The 21,630-nt window shown below is 49.6% G+C and overlaps 1 protein-coding gene across 1 annotated transcript in view; it reads right to left on the bottom strand.

Annotated features, from left to right (window-relative positions):
- Positions 1-1,756: 1,756 nt before the first annotated feature.
- LOC139233680 (proline-rich protein 29-like) overlaps positions 1,757-21,630 on the bottom strand; it is a 62,506-nt gene continuing 42,632 nt past the window's right edge. Inside the window, exons 3-6 of the mRNA XM_070864085.1 lie at positions 16,694-16,812; positions 10,553-10,767; positions 8,396-8,466; positions 1,757-2,946 (exon numbers count right to left, since the gene is read on the bottom strand). Of these exons, the coding sequence (XP_070720186.1) occupies positions 2,915-2,946; positions 8,396-8,466; positions 10,553-10,767; positions 16,694-16,812 (437 nt within the window). The 3' untranslated portion in view covers positions 1,757-2,914. The remainder of the gene's footprint in view (positions 2,947-8,395; positions 8,467-10,552; positions 10,768-16,693; positions 16,813-21,630) is intronic.

Here is a 21,630-nt window from a genome sequence, read left to right on the forward strand (position 1 = left end):
GCGGAGCTTCCAGATTTTTGGCGCCCTCCGGTCTGACCTTCGCCAGGTCCTCCCACAAAACTCTACGCGCTTCCTCGCTGGACGGATCCGGAGAGAACAAAGCCCTGTAATAGTCTCGGGCCCTGTTGCTGATGCCCTCCGGATCCAAGACTAGAGATCCGTCGTCAGCCAGCCGCACCAAGAGCTGCTACGGACACCCGTCTTCTTTCCAGCAAATAGAAGGGGGATCCGCGGTCCAGAGCCCGGAGGAACCGGATACGCGGCCTCACGAACGCGTCTCGGGACCCGACAAGCTGCAGGTCCTTCAGCGCGGCCTTCTTCGCTTCGTAAACCATCCGCAGGGCCGGGTCCTCGACGACTTGACCGAGACGGGACTCCAGGTCGAGCTCCTCCTTTTCCAACCACTCAACCCAGAAATTGCACCCCTTGGTCGACCCCCTCACATCCTGCCTTGCCCACATCCCACCAAAGCCTAAAGGAGGGAAAGCCTCCCCGCTTCCTTCTCCAGTCAGTCCAGAACCGACAGACGAATCCCAGAGCCACTCATCCTCTTGACCAACCTCACTGAATTCATAGAATCATAGAAGTTTACAGCACAGAAGGAGGCCATTTTGGCCCACTGTGCCCATGTCGACCAACAAGAGGCTATCCAGCTTAATCCCACTTTCCAACTCTAGGCCTGTAACCCTGCAGGTTACGGCACTTCAGGTACACATCCAAGTACTTTTTAAATGTGGTGAGGGTTTCTACCTCTACCACCCTTTCAGGCAGTGAGTTCCAGACCCCCACAACCCTCTGGGTGAAGACATTTCCCCTCAAATCCCCTCTAAACCTTCTACCACTTATTTTAAATTGATGCCCCCGGTTGTTGACCCATCTGCTAAGAAATAGGCCCTTTCTATCCACTATATCTAGGTCCCTCATAATTTTATACACCTCAATGAAGTCTCCCCTCAGCCTCCTCTGTTCCAATGAAAACAAATCCAGCCTATTCAATCTGTCCTCATAGCTAAGATTCTCCACTCCTGGCAACATCCTCGTAAATCTCCTCTGTACCCTCTCCTGTGCAATCACGTCCTTCCTGTATTGCGGTGACCAGAACTACACGCAGTACTCCAGCTGTGGCCTTACCAGTGTTTTATACAGTTCAAGCCTGCTCCTGCTCTTATATTCTATGCCTTGGTTAATAAAGGCAAGCATTCTGTATGCCGCTTTAACCACCTTATCTACCTGGCCTGCTACTTTCAGGGGTCTGTGGACATGCACTCTAGGTCCCTTTGTTCCTCTACACTTCTCAGTGTCCTACCATTTAATGTGTATTCCCTTTCCTTGTTAGCCCTCCCCAAATGCATTACCTCACACCTCTCTGGATTCTTTGAAGAATAGACATGGGTAATGTTGTAGATGTAATATATTTTGAAATATCCAAAAGGCTTTCGATAAGGTGACACACAATAGACTAATGAATAAGGTCAGAGCATGTAGAGTCAGATAGCTAGCTGGCTGGAAAACAGAAAGCAGAGAGTAGAGGTAAAGGGCAGCTATTCAAATGGCAGAAGGTGGTTAGTGATGTTCCACACAGATCAGTGCTGGGACCATTGCTGTTCACAATTTACATTAACGATTTAGACTTTGAAGTCAAAAACCAAATTTCTAAATTTGCAGATGACACCAAATTGGGAGGTGGGGGATAGTCAATACTGAGGAGGACTGTAACAAATTACATAAAGACATTAATAAACTTGCAGAATGGGCATTTAATTGGCAACTGAATTTCAACATAAATAAATGTGAGGTATTACATTTTGGTCGGAAGAATAGGGAGGTCACTTATTACTGGGAGGGTGTGAGTCTGGGTGGGGTAGAGGAACAAAGGGATCTCGGAGTACAAATACACAAATCACTAAAAGTTGTGACACAGGTTAAACAAGGCCATAACAAAAGCAAACCAAGCACTAGGATTTATTTCTAAAGGGATGGAATTGAAAAGTAGAGAAGTTATGTTGAACCTGTTTCAAACCTTGGTTAGACCGCACTTAGAATACTGCATACAATTCTAGTCGCCATATTATAGAAAGGATATCGAAGCACTGGAGAGGGTGCAAAAAAGATTTACAAGGATGCTACAAGAACGGCAAGGGATGCAGGAAAGGATGCAGACTGGCTGGGTCTCTCTTTTCTCGAAAAGAGAAGGCTGAGGGGGTGACCTAATAGAGGTCTTTAAAATTATGGAAGGTTTTGATAGAGTGAATACAGAGAGAATGTTTCCACTTGTGGGGAAGAGCATAACTAGAGGCCATCAATATAAGATAGTCACCAAGAAATCCAATGGGGAATTCAGAAAAAAACTTCTTTACCCAGAGAGTGGTGAGAATGTGGAACTCGCTACCACAGAGAGTGGTTGAAGCGAATAGTATCGATGCATTTAAGGGGAGGCTAGACAAGCATATGGGGGAGAAGGGAACAGAGGGTTAGATAAAGAGGGATGGGAGGAGGCTCAAGTGGAGCATAAATGTGGCACACCTGTGTCTGTGCCGTATATTCTATGTAATTCTATGTAAAAGCTCTCAAAATGTAAACCAGCAATAGTGAAATCATGAACTACCCAACAGGTCGGTCTGCTGTGTAAAAGATAGGGGCTTGTTGGAAATGTTCACCATTTCCAGCCTGTTCTGTTTTGTGTTGCACTCTGGGTTTTCCCGTCTAACCAACAAAGAAATGGGATCGGTCAGCAGAGCACCATCTCCGTGCCTGTGAACATCAGAACAACTGCAAAAGTCCAGCCAACTGCACATTTATTAGAATAGTTAGAGTCTCATTTCATCAGCTGCAGACGCCCAGGTTCTGAGTTCTCGCCAGTCCATGACCAGGTGGATGGTGTAAGAGAGGATCTCCACTGAGTCGATGAAGCTCATCACATCTGGCCATCAGCCACATCGTAATACCCTGCACAATAAAAATACATCATGTTATGTTCAAAGCAAATAACTCTTGAGAATAAAAACTGAAAATGCTGGAAATACTCAGCGGGTCAGGCAGCATCTGTGAAGAGAGAAACAGAGTTAGCGTTTCGGGTCGGTGACCTTTCATCAGAACTGGGAAAAGTTAGAGATGTAACAGGTTTTAAGCAAGTGTAGGGGCAGGGAAGGGAAGAACTAAAGGGACGGTCTGTGATGGGGTGGAAGACGGGAAGATTACATGCCAAAAGGGATGATGGTGCGAGGCGAAAGGAGATGGTAATGGGACAAGTAAAGAAATAAAAGATGGGTCTAGAGCAGGTGTACATGGGATTGGCAGAATCAGCAATGGCTGTCGTCAGAAAAAAATGGGGGCAGAGATTCTGATCTGAAATTGTTGACCTCAATTTTGAGTCCGAAACTCTTGGAAATTGGGAAGAGTTGGATAAGGCCGATGGAAAACACACTGCACTGTCTAATTCTCCTTTCAATGGAGATTTACAACAATTTGCATTTAACGCGTGCCTTCGTTAAAGGAACGTTAACAGACAAACATTGACAGCAAGCCAAAGGAGAAGACATTGGGATAGGTGAGCAAAAGCTTGGATAAAGAGGTGAGTTTTCAGGAGGAAGGAGGGGGTTTAGGGAGGGAATGTCAGTGCATAGGGCCAAGGCAGCTGAAGACACAGTCGCTAATGGAGCGATGGAGTGAGTGGGAGATGCACAAGAGGCCAGAGTTGGAGGAGCATAGTTCTTGGAGGGTTGTAGGGCTGTAAGCCCCTGTGTATTGTAGTCATATCTGTCCTAACATTGAAATATAAAATCAAATTAACATGACTGCCCTGCATAATCTGTATAAACAATAAGAATGAATAAAGCTAAGTGATTGAACTGGATTGCCCTGCACCCTCCTCCCCTTCAGAGAGACGATTTCCTCTCCTCCACTTCTGCCCTCCTGGTCATCCCTGATTATACTCGCTCACCCATTGGCGGCCGTGCCTTCAGCTATCTGGGTCCCAAGCTCTGGAACTCCCTCCCTAAACCTCCCTGCCTCTCTACCTCTCTTTCCTCCTTTAAGACGCTCCTTAAAACCTGCCTTTTTGACCAAGCTTTTGGTCATCGGCCCTAATTTCTTCTTATGTGGCTCGGTGTCAAATTTATTTGTTTTTTCTCAACACTCCTGTGAAGCGCCTTGGGACGTTGTACTACGTTAAAGGTGCTACATAAACACAAGTTGTTGTTGTTGCTGGGGGAATCCAGAACAAGGGGCCACAATCTTACAATTAGAGCTCGGCCATTCAGGATGTGTCAGAACATAATTTAAGAATTAGGAGCAGGAATAGGCCACCTACTCCACCATTCAATGAGATCATGGTCGATCTTCTACCTCAACTTCCCACCCGATCCCCAAATCCCTTGATTCCCCAAAAATGCATAAATCTATCTATCTCAGCCTTGAATATACGCAATGACTCAGCATCCACACCCTAATGGGGTAGAGAATTCGAAAGAGTCACAACCCTCTGAGTGAAGAAATTCCTTCTCATCTCTGTCTTAAATGGCCAACCACTTATCATGAGACTGTGCCCCCAAGTTCTCGACACACCAGCCAGGGGAAACAATCTCTCAGCATCTACCCTGTCAATCCCCTTCACAATCTTGTTTTTCAATGACATCACCTCTCATTCTTCTAAACTGCAGAGAGTATCGGCTCAACCTACTCAATCTCTCCTCATAGGACAACCCTCTTAGCCCCCAATGGATCAATCTACTGAACCTTCCTTGCACCATCTCGAAGGCAAGTATGTCCTTTCTCAGGTAAGGAAACCAAAACTGTGCACATACTCCAGGTGTGGTCTCACCAAGGCCCTGTACAATTGTAGCAAGACTTCCTTACTCTTGTACTCCAACCCCTTGCAATAAAGGCCAACATGCCATGTGCCTGCCTTTATGCTTGCTGTGCCTGCATGCTAACTTTGTGTTTCCTCTACAAGGACACCCAAATCTCTCTGAACACCAACACTTACTAGTTACACACCATTTGAAAAATATTCTGTTTTTCTATTCTTCTTACCAAAGTGACTAACCTCACACTCCCCCACATTATATTCCATCTGCCACCTTACTGCACTTAACCTGTCTACTTTTCCATCTAGCTTTGTATCGTCAGCAAACTTGGATACATTACACTTGGTCCCTTCATCTAAGTCATTGATATAGATTGTAAATAGCTGGGGCCCCAGCACTGATCCTTGCAGCACCCCACTCGTTACAGCCTGCCAACCTGAGAAATAACCGTTTATCCTACCCTCTGTTACCCATCTATTAACCAATCCTCAATCCATGCTCCATATTATCCCAACCTCACGAGTCCTTATCTTGTGTAGCTCCTGGTCAGGAAGCACATCACGCAAAGGATGTTTGTAATCTGGAACTCCCTTTCCCCAAAAAGCTGTGGATATTAGGGGTCAATTGAAATTTTCAAGGCACAGAGATTTCTGTTGGTTATCGAGGGATTATTGATCAAAGGTGAATAAATGGAGTTGTACAGATCAGCCATGAACTAATTGAATGGCGGAGCCGACTCAAGGGGCAGAATGGCCTCCTCCTGTTCCTGTGTCCACCTCCCCCAGCCAGTTTTGTCAGTAGCTAAGACCTATTCACACACTGTAGGTCTGTGGTGCTCCGTATAACTCTGGGTCTGTGTGCAGGCTGCCTTCTCTTTGCTTCTGACCCTCAGCTGCACAAACCTTTGGGCCTCGATCCACAGCTCATCCCCTGTGTGGGAGGTGAGTGGGATAACCACCCCGGCGAGTGGGGGGTCTGTGGGAGGTGAGCAGGATTACTGTGCCGGGGGGGTGAGCGGGATTACCATGCCGGGGGGGTGAGCAGGATTACCATGCCGGGGGGGTGAGCAGGATTACCATGCCGGGGGGGTGAGCAGGATTACTGTGCCGGGGAGGTGAGCGGTATTACCATGCCAGGGGGGTGAACGGGATTACCGTGTCGGGGGGTTGAACAGGATTACCGTGCCGGGGGGGGTGGGGCATGAGCAGGATTACCGCCCCGGGGGTGAGGGCTCTGTGGAAGGTGGGCAGGATTACCGTGCCCGCGGGGGGGGGGGGTGAGCCGGATCACCGTGCCGGCGGGTGGGGGCTCAGTCGTATGAAGCCCTGAAGCCCCCACTAAGCATCCTGTGCAACTGTGTTTGATTCACATGATTCGCCTGATTATAGATGCAATGTGAAATGTGCTATGGCCCGATAGCACCATGCATTTTGCTGCATGTTTGTACTTTGATGGATCTCAGGGCCCAAGACTTCTTACTCCGGCTCTGGTCTTTGTGATGTTTGAGGCAAGATTTCAGGAACAGCTAATTGGAGGGAGAGCGAGAATTAAAAGGAACAAGTTACTGCTCAGATATGTAGCCTTTGGAACAAACAAGAGGCATTGGGCGTGCTGTACTTAAAATTGGAACCATCAAGATGATGGGAAAGCCCCACAGTGCTGGAGAGCTCAGAGTGAAAGAAGACGGGATAACGACAGTAGCAGTAGTTAGATACTTTGGTTCTGTCTTCACGAAGGAAGACACAAATAACCTTCTGGAAATACTAGGGAACCGAGGGTCTAGTGAGAAGGAGGAACTGAAGGAAATCCTTATTAGGCGGGAAATTGTGTTAGGGAAATTGATGGGATTGAATGCCGATAAATCCCCGGGGCCTGATAATCTGCATCCCAGAGTAACTAGAAATAGTAGATGCATTGGTCATAATTTTCCAAAAGTCTATCGACTCTGGATCGGTTCCTATGGACTGGAGGGTAGCTAATGTAACACCATTTTTTTAAAAAGGAGGGAGAGAGAAAACGGTTAATGTTGGCCAGTTAGCCTGACATCAATAGTGGGGAAAATGTTGGAATCAATTATTAAAGATGAAATAGCAGCACATTTGGAAAGCAGTGATGGGATCAGTCCAAGTCAGCATGGATTTATGAAAGGGAAATCCTGCTTGACAAATCTTCTAGAATTTTTTGAGGATGTAACTAGTAGAGTGGACAAGGGAGAACCAGTGGATGTGGTGTATTTGGACTTTCAAAAGCCTTTTGACAAGGTCCCACACAAAAGATTAGTGTGTAAAATTAAAGCACATGGTATTGGGGGTAATGTACTGACGTGGATAGAGAATTGGTTGGCAGACAGGAAGCAGAGAGTCGGGATAAACGGGTCCTTTTCAGAATGGCAGGCAGTGACTAGTGGGGTGCCGCAGGGCTCAGTGCTGGGACCCCTGCAATTTACAATATACATCAATGATTTAAATGAGGAAATTGAGTGTAATATCTCAAAGTTTACAGATGACACTAAGCTGGGTGGCAGTGTGAGCTGTGAGGAGGACGCTAAAACGCTGCAGGGTGACTTGGACAGGTTAGATAAGTGGGCAAACGCATGGCAGATGCAGTATAATGTGGATAAATGTGAGGTTATCCACTTTGGTGGCAAAAACACAAAGGCAAAATATTATCTGAATGGTGGCAGATTAGGAAAAGGGGAGGTGCAACGAGACCTGGGTGTCATGATACATCAGTCATTGAAAGTTGGCATGCAGGTACAGCAGGCGGTGAAGAAGGCAAATGGTATGTTGGCCTTCATAGCTAGGAGATTTGAGTATAGGAGCAGGGAGGTCTTACTGCAGTTGTACAGGACTTTAGTGAGGCCTCACCCAGAATATTGTGTTCAGTTTTGGTCTCCTAATCTGAGGAAGGATGTTCTTGCTATTGAGGGAGTGCAGCGAAGGTTCACCAGACTGATTCCCGGGATGGCAGGACTGACATATGAGGAGAGACTGGATCGACTGGACCTGTATTCACTCGAGTTTAGAAGGATGAGAGGGGATCTCATAGAAACATATAAAATTCTGACAGGACTGGACAGGTTAGATGCAGGAAGAATGTTCCCGATGTTGGGAAAGTCCAGAACCAGGGCACATAGTCTAAGGATAAGGGGTAAGCCATTTTGGACTGAGATGAGGAGAAACTTCTTCACTTAGAGAGTTGTTAACCTGTGGAATTCCCTACCGCAGAGAGTTGTTGATGCCAGTTCATTGGATATATTCAAGAGGGAGTTAGATATGGCCCTTACGGCTAAAGGGATCAAGGGGTATGGCGAGAAAGCAGGAAAGGGTACTGAGGTGAATGATCAGCCATGATCTTATTGAATGGCGGTGCAGGCTTAAAGGGCCGAATGGCCTACTCCTGCACCTATTTTCTATGTTTCTATCATGCCAAGTTTGGATTTTAAAGGCCCAAAGATCTTTTCAAGTCCTGTGAATGTTGGGGGAGGAAGGTAGAGTTAAAGGAAGAGACAGTCTTTCTCAGCGTAGTGCGAGCAAGGTGTATACAGGACAGAACAGGAACACAAGATCATTCCTGCCGTTGAAGCTTACCTGAGGATGGACGAACGTCGGCTCCGACTGTCCCTGTGGCGCTTGGCGGTGGGGGTGGAGGCACGGCTTTACTAGGAGACAACAATCCAACAGTGCCCGGTTAGATGCAACAAGTTTCAACAACTAAAACGCCTGACTACAGCCTGCTGGCCTTTTATCCATGGCCTGGTTTACCAGCTTCATCTCCAGGCTCCACGGCCTAGTTTACCAACTCTATCTCCAGGCTCCACGGCCTGGTTTGCCAGCTCCACCTCATGGGGCCATGGCCTGGATTACCAGCTCTATCTCATCGCATAGTCACTGTTCAGGGTCTCGGGAAGGCAGGTTGTGTAGAATTTATAAAGTCTAGAGGGAACGGGGTTGTACCAAGGTGTGGGTACATTTTTGAACAATTGTTTTTGGCCAAGTGGGGAGCTAGAGTTTGCAGACCCAAGGCCCAGGGCCCAGTTACTGGCTTGACGTGGTGTATTATCATTGAATTGAAATTGAAACATTTTATATTTTAGCATTTAATTATTTTGTTTGAGGGTGAAGCAGTCTAAAGTGTATGATTTTGGAGTGTGGAAAAATGTACAATTGATGATGGGAGCAGATTAAAACAAATTGTGTTTTTCCCCAGTGTCCATACTTCATAGACGGTTCCCATGGTTACAGAGAGAGATGTTTCTGCTCCATCTGGGCTGACATTCTCCCATGGTGCCATTCAAAGAACAGGGAGCTGTCCCTCTGTCCTGAGAAAATGCATCGATTAATCATCCCATTTGTGTCTTGTGGAACCTTGCTGATGCAGAACAGGCCCTGTACCCCTCGCCCATGGGGGGAGGGGGGTGGAGCGTACCCCTTGTCCATGGGGGGAGTGTGCCCTTGCCCATGGGGGGAGTGGGGGTGGAGCATACCCCTTGCCCATGGGGGGAGGGGGCTGTATCCCTTGCCATGCAGGGGGTCCATGTGGGCTGTCATTCTGAAGGCTGCACTGCTGATGCCCCCCCCCCCGGAGCGGCCCACCTGCTCACAGCCAGATGAGAATAGGCGACCCTGGGGGCAGGCACCAGTCAGGGGACTATTACCCTGAGTCCCAGCAGCCCCAATGGCAGCTCCTGGGCTGGGACCGGGAAGGGGAGTTTCCGTGGTCAGTCTCCGTTAACCCACAACTGTCTGGACATGTGCGGGGGGCAGGAAGACCAGGCCCCGGGGTTTGTGGTGATTACCTCACAAAGCAACACAGTGATGATTCCCAAACACAGCGAAGGGTTTAGGAAAGAGCTGCATCATTGAAATATCTGACAAACCAACAGAAATAGTTCAGCAAATACATAAATGCTTCAAATATCTACCTTTTGTTTCCTCTCTTCCCTCTGTATTCTTCCCTTGTCTCCTTTGTGATGTACTGGGGAATATTCCATACATTTGACAGTCCAAGCTGCCTTGTCCAAGTGACTATTCCAATACACATCCAGACAGTGATTGCTGATGGGCTATCAATCCATTTGTCAGGAATTCTTTAGCAAAGAGCTGGTTCAGGCATAATGGGCTGAGTGGCCTCCTTCAGTGCTGTAAACATTGATGGTTCTATGGCCTGGACACCTTTCCTCCTATCTCCCCCGCTACACCCCCCACCCCACCCCATGCTCTCCCCTCCCCCGTCCCCCCCCGTATGCCCTCCCCTCCCCCGTCCCTCCTTTTCTGCTCCCACTCGCTCCCTCCCTCCACCCCGTTTATGCTCCCCCTCTCCCCTCCTCGTATGCTGTCCCCCCCATCTGCTCCCCCTCTCTCCCATGCCCCCCTCCCCCCCCTCCCGCCCGTCTGCTCCCCTTCTTTATCGGACACACTCCCACATCAGGTTAGTGAGTGCTGACACATTGCTCCTCCCTATCCCGCAGGCGTACAGGTCAATGGTAGACCCAAGCTGAGATCAGCAAACGCAGCACAGAGCAGGGATCCAACCGGGAGCCTACCTGGCCAGGGGGCACTCTGCCCACACCAGGGCGGGCACATGGCCACCGAGCCACTGATGGACTGCCTTACTGAAGGCACTGATCCCAAATCCCTGGAGCCCCCAAGCCTGCGGTTTTAGGGCACTCCATGATCTCCAGCTTCTCCTACTGATGACTGCAGCGTGAGACGGCTGTGCAGCCCCTGTACACTCATAGTGCTTACATCTCTCTGCGGGGACTCGGAGGGGGGTCACCATTGACGTGCCGTACCGTTGGCTGCAGATTCTCTTGCAGGAGTCTCACCATGTGGCGTGTCTGAGGTTGGGCCTGGGGTGGCAGCGTGGGCCACGAGGAGTACGCAGGATACGGCCAAGGCTCGTAGTGATGGTGATAGACCGTGTCAGGCTCACTCTCTTCCACTCTGATCGACACTGGGTTCTAAACACAACAAATGAAAGACAACACATTCTGAAACCCAAGACCTTTGGTACAATGTAGATTTAATAAAAAGGCACAATTGTAATGGTGGGAATTTTGAACCAAGGTGTTTCCACAGGTTGCTGCTGGTGTTGGCACAGCACAAAAATAACATGGAATATGTCGTCATCAGACTAACTCTACAACAACTTGCACAACATAGGAAAATATCCAAAGGCACTTCACAGGAGAGTAATTCAAATGGACACCAAGCCACATAAGGAGATATAAGGACAGGTTACCAAATGCTTTGGTCAAAAGGATAGGTTTTCAGGATGGTCGTGAAGGAGGAGCAAGAGGTGGAGAAGTTTAGGGAGGGAGTTCCATAGTTTAGGCCATAGACGGCCGAAGTCCCGCCCACCGATAGTGGGGCGGATTTAGTGGGGGATGCAAAATTGGAGTAATGCAGAGTTATCGGAGGATTGTAGGGCTGGAGGAGGTTTAGCGATACAAGGAACGAGGCCGTGGATGGATTTGAACACGAGCATGAGATTTTTATAATCGAGATGTTGATGGTCTGGGATCAATGGAGGTCAATGGGAATTCCAGAGTTTAAGGCTTGGATGGCTGCAGCCATTAATCAGGGGTCACACCTTCCGTCAACTCAAACAGCAGACGGTGGGGACTAGAAGAGTAGATGCTTAGTGGCCTCGCCCATGGTGAAGGATCACCCACAGGCCTGCTGATGCACCGTGCTCCAAAGGTCAGAAACCTCATCGTGGGCAAGGCCTTGGTTTGAATTGTCAAGCTTGTTTTGGGAGCGAAAGCCCATATTTCCGGAACACCTCGCTTTTGACGCAGTCTGAGCTGACGCATGCTGGGTCAAAAGTTTAAGCAGCTTTTCTTACGGGCATTGTTATGTAATGATGTGTGTATCGTCCCAGTACCTTAAATGTAATGTAAGTACTATGCCACACCACAGAGGGCGCTGCGGTGGGAAACCCTGGTAGTACCTGCAACAAGGGCTATATAAGGCTGACCACCACACCTGGGAGGTACTCTGGAGCTGAACAATAAAGGACTAAGGTCACAGCAGTTAGATCGTGTGGAGTCAGTGATTGTGTGCTACATACACCACATTGGCGACAAGGAAGCGGACGAACTCCACGCAACCATGGCTACTCTGGGCTCGCTAAAGGATTTTACCGTGGGCAATGATTGGGAGGCCTTTACGGAAAGGCTCAAGTACTACTTCACAGCTAACGACCTGACGGGGAACACAGAAGCACTGAGAGGTAAGCGTAAGGCGATATTGCTCTCCAGTTGTGGCGATGAGATTTACTGTCTCGTCAGGGATTTGCTGGCACCCGGGAGCACCAGGGACAAGTCATACGAGGAGCTGACTGAACTCATTTGTGACCAGTTGAAACCGAAGGAGAGCATCCTCACGGCCAGATACAAATTTTACCATCACTGCAGACCCGAGGGCCAGGATGTCACCAAATATGCTGCGGACCTCAGGAGACTCGCGGCGCCGTGTGATTTTGGGGCACACCTTGACGAGGCTTTGCGGGACGTTTTCGTTATGGGGATCGGCCACGAGGGTCTCCTTCACAAGCTGCTGGCCACGGAACCCACAGTCACCCAGACAAAGGCCATTACCATCAGCCAGGCATATATGACCTCGACTTGCAGCACCAAGCAAATAATCCACACAGTCTCGAACCCGGCAGGCACTGTCCACAGGATAATGGCCACCACAGACAAAACTGCAGAACGTGGCTCTGCCCGGGACAGAGAGCATGGACCTCGGGGTCCTGGAGCTCAGAGTCCGCCGAGGGGGGCCAATCAAGCAGCACCATGCTGGCGCTGTGGAGGAAGCCATGGGGCTCACCGGTGCAGGTTTGCGGAGTATACGTGCAATACTTGCCACGTTAAAGGCCACATTCAGCGTATGTGTAAAAGAAATCGGACTCACCATGTGGCTGAGGAGATGGGGGATGATCCACTGTTCAGCGAGGAGCAGGCAGAAGAAGATGAGGTGTTTGGACTGTATACGTGCACCAACGATTCGCCCCCAGTGATAAGTGAAGTAAAAATCAACGGAGTCCCAGTGAGTATGGAAGTGGACACGGGCTCGGGTCCATCGTTGATGAGTCGGAGAACTTTTGATAAACTGTGGGGTAACCCGGCTGCACGACCCAAGCTGGTCCCGGTCACGGCGAAGCTGCGTACCTACACCAGGGAACTAATACCTGTTCTCGGCAGAGCGATGGTGCAGGTATCCCACGGGGACGAGACACACGCTTTACCTTTGTGGGTCGTTGCAGGCGATGGGCCGACGCTCCTCGGCCGGAGGTGGATGGGGACGGTCCGTGGGAGCTGGGAAGACTTCATTCCTCCACAGGCTGCTGCTCCCCGGGGTGCTGCCGTGCCCCGGGTCCCCAGAGAGCAGTGCCGACCGAGCTGGAGCTGCAGCCTCAATCCACCCACAGGCAAGCCCCAGGCCCGGACCTCACACAGAGATCCTGCAGCCTTAATCCCCACAGGCAAGCCCCAGGCCTGGACCTCACACAGAGACCCTGCAGTCTCAATCCCCACAGGCAAGTCCCAGGCCCGGATCTCACACAGAGACCCTGCAGCCCCAGCCCCCACAGGCAAGCAGCCCTGCACAGAGGGGCCTAGTGGGGGGGGGTGGGGGTTGAGCCGGCGGGGTGCTGAGGGATCCAGGGGCCAGCGGTTCGGAAGGGCTCCGCAGAGGAAGAGGCCGTTGGGCGGGCCCCGCCGAGGAGCTGGTAGTGTCGGGCGGCGGCAGCAGCTGGAGGTCGGCGGCCATGGCAGCCGCAGGGGAGGCCGCTACGGAAGCCGCGGGGGACGCAGCAAGTGTGGCCGCTGGAGAGGTCACGATGGCCGGAGGAGAGGTGGCAAGTCAGGTGGCAGCGGAGGGGAGTGAAGGCTGCGATGGCGGAGGGCATCCGGAGCGGCGGAGAAGAAGATGGCAGCGGCATCGTGTCGGAGCTGCAGAGCATCAAAGATGGCAGCGCCCAAGGAGAAGCCTCGTGGAATCCTCCTGCATCAAAGATGGCGCCTTAAAGAGGAAATGCACCCGGGAGTCTTAAAAGGGCCTTACAAAGAGGTGGTCCCCACAAAGGACTTCTGTTTGGCAGAGCGAGTCTAAAATGAGCTATGTTAATGTGAGATTGTGAATTTATAATAAGAATTATTTTTTTTATGCTGAATGGCCACTATATTTGTGTAAAATAATGGATGAAGTACAATGAATGATAACGGCTAACAAGGAAATCAAGGTTCCGCTACCAGTCAATAACCAGTTAATGTACCAGATAATATGTACCATACTAACGCACTGTCTATGCCCACCTGCCTTCCGTTGGACAAGTGTGATGTTATGTAATGATGTGTATATCGTTGTCCTGCGTCCAAGTGGGGGGGTGGGGGAAGGTGATGTTATGTAATGATGTGTGTATCGTCCCAGTACCTTAAATGTATTGTAAGTACTATGCCACACCACAGAGGGCGCTGTGGTGGGAAACCCTGGTAGTACCTGTAACAAGGGCTATATAACACCTGGGAGGCACTCTGGAGCTGAACAATAAAGGATGAAGGTCAAAGCAGTTAGACTTACACCAAACCATGTGGAGTCAGTGATTTGTGTGCTACATACACCACAGGCATGGATTGTAAATTGAAGTACGGGGTGTGTATGGGGCATGGGGTGTGTACGGGGTGCGTACGGAGTGTGTATGGACCCGGGAAGGCATTGCAAAAGCGGGTTTTCAACAAACAATGCGCATGCGCTGAAAACCGACTTCTCCGACCTGTCCAGTGTCGGGAGCGAGGACATTTGCACGGGCAAAATTGCGGTATTTACCCATATCTTGTCCAGTGTCCTGAAAACTCTTGCACCTGATAAAAGCAAGCACTTAGCCTACTTTTACAAACGTAAGAGTTTTAAAACACACTTAAAACATAAAAAATAAAATTAAAAAAACACATTTTATTGTTAAAAACCCTGCCTACTACGGTAAGTTTATTTTAAACCATAATTAAAAAAACTTTTTTTTTAAATTGGAATTTCTTTTTCTAAACTATTTCTTAACTTTAATTTCAATTAATTTTAATTGCGAGGTGTGCTTTTTATTTTTTATTACATGTGTTTCGTGTGTTTTTTTTGTTTTCCCATTAGTAGCGATGAGAACTGGGAGATACGGAGTTCCCGTTGCTATTAATGGGAAAGCTGTGGAATATTGTACCTGATTGGCTGAGCAGTCACACGTGACTGCATCTTCTCCGTGGGAACCTGGAGGATGGGAGCGCGCTCTGCAGCGCGGGAAGAGAAGGCTTCCCCACCGTAATCGCAGGCACCTCTGGGACCACCAGGTACTTTCGTAGAAATGTTTCAGGTCGGAGGCGTTTGTCCGAAAGAAGCGTCCGACCGGAATTTTAGGGTCAATAAAATTCATGGCAAGAGTTGATTGCAGCAATAAGACCTGATTTGAGGACGTAGGGCAGCTGGCTGATATGCACTTTTGACGTACCATGATTTACTATAGAGTTCAAAGACCTGATTTTGTGCAAGTGTTGTGAGTGAACACTGTTTTAGCCGAGACACGCTGGAAAATGGAACGTGTGAGTCTCGAGAGCAGGCACGAGAATTGGAGTGTGTGTCTCACAAGTGGGGAGCATGCAGTGGATTTATGGAGTGTGTGTCTCAGTAACTTTCATACTGGTTGTTGTGTAGTATGAAGATTTAAATAAAGACCTGAACCTGCCATTACTACAACTGAGTGTGTGTGTAATCTGATGTTTAAAGCAACGAAGCGAAAAGAGCAAGACAGCTGTCCAATAATCATCAAAATTCACGAAAACTTGAGTTCAAGCCTCACTCCATAATCTAGGCTGACTCTCCAGTGCAGTACTGAGAGAGAGCTGCACTGTCAGTGGTGCCACCTTTTAGATGAACTGTTAAACTGTCTACTCAGGTCATTATCATATTGCGGCCATTGGGCAGATAACTTGGCACAGCAAGCTCCCACAAACATCACCATCATCATAGGCAGTCCCTCGGAACCGGGGAAGACTTGCTTCCACTCTAAAAATCAGTCCTTAGGTGGTTGAACAGTTCAATAAGAGAGGCACAATCCCTGTATCAGATGGGACAGACAGTCGTTGAGGGAAGAGGTGAGTGGGACTGGTTTGCTGCACGCTCCTTCCGCTGTCTGCGCTTGATTTCTGCATGCTCTCAGCGATAAGACTCGAGATGTTCAGCGCCCTTCTGGATGCACTTCCTCCACTTATGGCGGCCTTTGGCCAGGGTTTCCCACTTTATCAGGGAGGCTTTGAGGGTGTCCCTGTAACGTTTCCTCTGCCAACCTTTAGCTCGTTTGCTGTGAAGGAGTTCCGAGTCCCAGCGGCCATCTTACACAGCCAAAGTGACCCACATCTCCTCCTTCAGCAGGTGGTGAGTTCCATGGCTGTGAACCTCCCTGACCCACAAACAGTAATGAGATAATGACCAGATAATCTGTTTTTAAGTGATGTTGGTTGAGGGATCAATATTGGCTAGGACACAGGGGAGGGCTCTCCTGCTCTTCGAATTAGTGGCATGGGATCTTTTACATCCACCTGAGAAGGAGCCTCGCTTTAACATCTCATGCAAATGATGGCGCCTCTGACAGTGCAGCACTCCCTCAGCACGGCACGGCAGTGTCAGCCGGGATTATGTGCTCGGGTCACTGGAGTGGGACAACCTGACCTGGAGGCGAGAGTACTACCCACTGAGTCACGGCTGCAGTATGAGACACGGGACACTTGCCGCATTTTGGACCATCTTGCTGCCCCAATACCTGTTGCAAAAAACCATGACTCCTGACCTCCAGCCCACACTGGTTTTTCAGCTTTGAGGTGAAAGTGATTGACCTCTGACCTGCACAGCGGACCGTGGCTGCGTGCTGTAACCGAAGTTGGTGAGTGCTGCCAGGGTGATGTTGTTCATGATCACTTGGTGCATCTGCGCATTCTGTATCATCATCAGCTCCACCAGGTCTGGGGGAAGAAACACATCAACTGACTGTAAGGGGAATTAAGTTGTAGCAGGCAAAGAGCAGACAGAAAGATGGTCACTAACAGGTATGCTGAAGGTATGGAACTAATCTGACGTATGGTCCAGGTTATAAGGTTATCAGTATTAGGAGGGTCTGAGGGATCGGTGAAGTTCCTCTACCTTATGGTATGGATTGTAATTGCCTATTGACAGATTGTATGTAACACTTGCTTATGTATGTAAAGCACACTTATAACACTGAAAGCCTGATGGTTAATGAACCATCCTTAACCTTAGTAACACATAACAAGGACAGTAGAGGTCAGCAGTTAAGCTACATAACAATTTGACTAGAGTTCTCTTGGGGAACAGACTTACTTCACACGTCATGGGGACTAAGGCAAAGTTCACATCACTGACCAACACAATTGACATATGACGGGAGATGGACAGTTGGGAAATGCCACTCCAAGCCAGTCTGATAAGAGATGACCAATCAATGTAACTTCGCTGATAAGCAGTAAACCAACTGGTGCTTTGGGGGAGAGGCACTCACTTCGGTTTGTTGTATAATTGTGGATGAGAATCATTGTTCTGGGAAGGTTCACATTTGAACTCTTTCCTTCATATGCTCAAATAAACCGGTTGAACCGAAGGTTTCATCTGAGTGATTCCGTGGTCGCTATACGGATGGGAGTCCATCTTGAAGGGGAGAAGTCTTTTTTTAACCCAACATGACCTATCTGTCATGTATCTACATGTTTACTGCTTGTACTATTACATATGATCTGCCACCAGAGGGCACTACTATGGGAAACTTGTACACCAGCTGTATGGTCACGAAGGTGTGCCACCATAGGGCACTGCAGTGGGAGACTTGTGGGTTACTTGTACAGGTCTGCCAGGCCTAGTATAAAAGGCAGGCCACCAGGTGTGATCCTCACTCTGGAGTTATATTAAATGGACTAAGGTACAACACATTGCCTTGTGGAGTCATTGTCAGAGCATCTAAAGACATAACAATTGGCGACAAGATTACGGACTTTCACGCAAAAATGGCTAGCCTTGGTATGTTGCAGCAGTTCGCCGATGGTGATGATTGAGATGCCTTTATGGAGAGGCTCAACCATTTCTTCACAACAAATGACCTGGCAGGCAACAATCCGGCCACACTGGCTGATAAGTGCAGAGCTATCCTGCTCACCAGTTGTGGGCCCACCGTCTATGGCCTTGTCAGGAACTTGCTGGCACCAGCGAAGACAACGACCAAGACATACGAGGAGCTTGTAACGCTGATCCAAGAACAACTCAAGCCCAAAGAGAGCATCCTCACAGCCAGACAACGGTTTTATACCCACCGACGGCCCGAAGGCCAGGAGATCGCAAAATATGCTGCAGACCTCAGGAGGCTGGCGGCACTGTGTGATTTCGGCGACCACCTCACCAAAGCGCTGCGGGATATCTTTGTCATCGGAATCGGCCACGAGGGCCTTCTTCACGGCTACTATCTGTGGATACCACAGTCACACTGCAGAAGGCCATCTCTGTGAGCCAGGCATTCATGGCCTCGACCTGCGGCTCTAGGTGGATGACTCATCCTCAGGGCTCAAACCCAGCAAGTACTGTACAGAGTGGCACCTTTTAGAGGCTGGACTGTAAAACGTGAATCTCCTCAGGGGAGAGAGAACAGGCCCCCGAGTCCCTTAACTCAGAGTCCGCCAAGGGGGTCTAATCGAGTAGCACCATGCTGGCGTTGCGGAGGGAATCACCGGGCTCGTCAGTGCCGTTTTAAGACTATGTGTGTAAAGGCTGCAGCACAAAGGGCCACCTCCAGCGAATGTGTAAAAGAAACATGACTCACTGTGTCGATGAAGAGTCTGCAGATGGCCATGAATCCTGCACGGATTATGAAGCGATAGGCAGCTCAGTTCCACGATGAGGTATATGGCATGTTTACCTGCACCACTGAGTGTTCCCCGTTGAGGATGGAAGTCGAGATAAACGGCGAGCCAGTCAGTAATAAGAGGCTATGGGACAACCAGACTGAAGACCCAAGCTGGTCCCAGTTCAGGCAAAGCTGCGCATCTACACCAGTGAACTTACCCCAGTCGTTGGTAGTGCAAATGTTAAAGTACTCCATGACGGCGCGGTGCACAAGTTACCACTGTGGATTGTTGCAGGTGATGGACCAACGCTGCTCGGAAGAAGGTGGATGGAGAAGATCCATTAGAGCTGGGAAGATTTCACCCCTCCAGCGATCGACGTCCCCCGTGCTCAGAGGCAAAGCAAGCCCTCACCTGAGGTTGGATCCAGCACCAGAGAGCAGACCAGCACAACACGTGGGGCACAGACCACTCAGCAAGACTGCGTGGAGATGATCCAGCTGAGACGACCCGAATGCACTTTCCAGGCTCCAGTGGCAGGACTCCGGAGGAAGAAAATCGGATCCAAAGGCAACTTCCCAGCCTCGGTGGCAGAACCTGGGAAGAAGAGGATCTCAGCAGTCGACATTGTGGATGGAAGAAAAATGGCGTCCAAGCCACGAGGTGATGCGCTAAAGAAAAAGGTGGCGGTGGCCAGACCACAAGGTGCAGCGCTGATGGAGCAACATGTGGTACAAAGCGAAGAAGAGGATTGGGGTAAAGATAGCAAGGCTCTCTTAAAGGAGGCCTGCAACCCACTACACTTAAAGGGACAGTCTCACATTCTCAATCAATGTAACAGCAACTGTGAGTTAAATGCAAAGCGTGTAATTGATGATCAGAGTTTCATACATGTAATAAGCAAAGAAAAGTTGTGCGATTGCGATCGGAGCTACAGTTTATTTACAATGAGTAATGAAACGTTGTGCGATGTAGGATTTCAACTGCATTCAGTTAATGCAGCGGGCAAACACCCATCGGGAGCACACAGGTCCAGCGAGCTACCCAATGCTGTAGCCTGCATCCCTGGGACCAGAGTGATGCACCACAGAGTGTGGCCACAAGCAGCTAATATAGACAAACTGCAGAGCAAGTGATCTCAGGAGGGCAACGGCACAGGTATCGATACCCTGCCCCTGATCGGCTCCACCTCTCAGGCACCCGATGGTACCAACCGCCACCAGCCTGAAAGAGCAAACCGCGGTAAGGCGCAGCCCCCAGACCCCATCGCCACCAAGGCTACACCCAGGAACGAAGGGTCACCCGCAACGGTTCTCCCAAATGGGACCGGGACCAGCCAGGATCCTAAACCAAATAATGCCCAGGCAAGCGAGTCAGCAGTTCCCTGTGCACTGCCAGACGACTGCTCCTCAGGGAGCAGCAGGGATTCGGGGCGCAAGGAGAGGACAGGGAGGTCACAGGCATCTGTGAATCTGCCCGACGCTAGGAGCAACGGCAAAGGCCCCAAGAGCAGGCAACGTTAGCCAACCGGGTTCCCACTGCCAGCACTGGGCAACGCGCCGCTACCAGACTATCTGGACACCATCCAGCAGTTCAGGCACTAGTTTGTCCTCATGCACCGGTGCTGACCCCAGCACTGACTCCAAGTATATATCAAGCATGCACCTCACCAGCCAAATGTACTTGCCTCACAATGGTAGCACAAACGTAATGCTGTAAAGGCAAATGTATTTTTCTAGACTTGAATGTACATGAATGTAATGTGCCACTGGCATAATATATATGTGGGGGGGTGGGGGGAGAGAATGGAGTGGTCATGGATGCACAAACAGAAACCACCAGCACCTCGACAGCCAACGAAACACCACCTACTCACCCAAGATGGAAATTGTTGTATTCCTAACACAGATGAGACTGCTCACAGGGAGCTTAAAGTAACAGTGACCTCAGTCTTTAATAAGACACTCTAGAGTGAGGAACAGGCCTTAGAGGCCGGCTTATAGACAGTGCTCCCAAGGGATGCTGGGATCCCTTGGGGCTTCAGGGGATGAACTCCCTGGTGGCGGAACATGGGAGTGCATGCTTTACAGATACACAACATCACTCCCCGTAAAGTCAAAGTGAAAACTATTTACAAGGTGAGGCGGTCGGGAGCCTTTCTTTCCCTGGTGGACCGTCTCGGTACAAATGTCTGTTCTGGTGTGTTGGCTGTGCCCTCGCTGGGCTGGTGTGTTGTTGGCCCTGCAGGGCTGCTGGGTGAGCCGGTTCTTGCTGGGCTGTTGGGCGTGATGGGTTCGATTTCCTTGTCCGGCATGGTGTCGTTGATCCTTTGGGTGTGTGTTGTGGGCTCGAAAAAGGTGATGTCTGCTGTGGGTTGTTCAGGGCAGTCTGTGAACCGCAGCCTCGTATGGTCCAGGTGCTTTCTGCAAATTTGTCTATTTTCTAGTTTGACTACAAACACCCTATTCCCTTCTTTAGCTATCACCGTGCCCGCGATCCATTTGGGACCATGTCCATAGTTTAGCACATACACAGGGTCATTCAGATCAATTTCCCATCATACAGTGGCGCGACCATCGTTTACATTTTGTTGCTGCTGCCTGCTCTCTACCTGATCATGCAGGTTGGGGTGAACCAGCGAGAGTCTGGTTTTAAGTGTCCTTTTCATGAGGAGCTCAGCCGGGGGCACCCCTGTGAGTGAGTGGGGTCTTGTGCGGTAGCTCAGCAGTACTCGGGACAGGCGGGTTTGGAGTGAGCCTTCTGTGACTCGTTTAAGGCTCTGTTTGATGGTTTGTACTGCCCGCTCTGCCTGCCCATTGGAGGCTGGTTTAAACCGGGCCGAGGTGACATGTTTGATCCCATTGCGGGTCATGAATTCTTTAAATTCGGCACTGGTGAAACATGGCCCGTTGTCACTGACCAGTATGTCAGGCAGAC

Source organism: Pristiophorus japonicus, chromosome 21 (assembly GCF_044704955.1).
Source record: "Pristiophorus japonicus isolate sPriJap1 chromosome 21, sPriJap1.hap1, whole genome shotgun sequence".
NCBI classification, from domain to species: Eukaryota; Metazoa; Chordata; class Chondrichthyes; family Pristiophoridae; genus Pristiophorus; species Pristiophorus japonicus.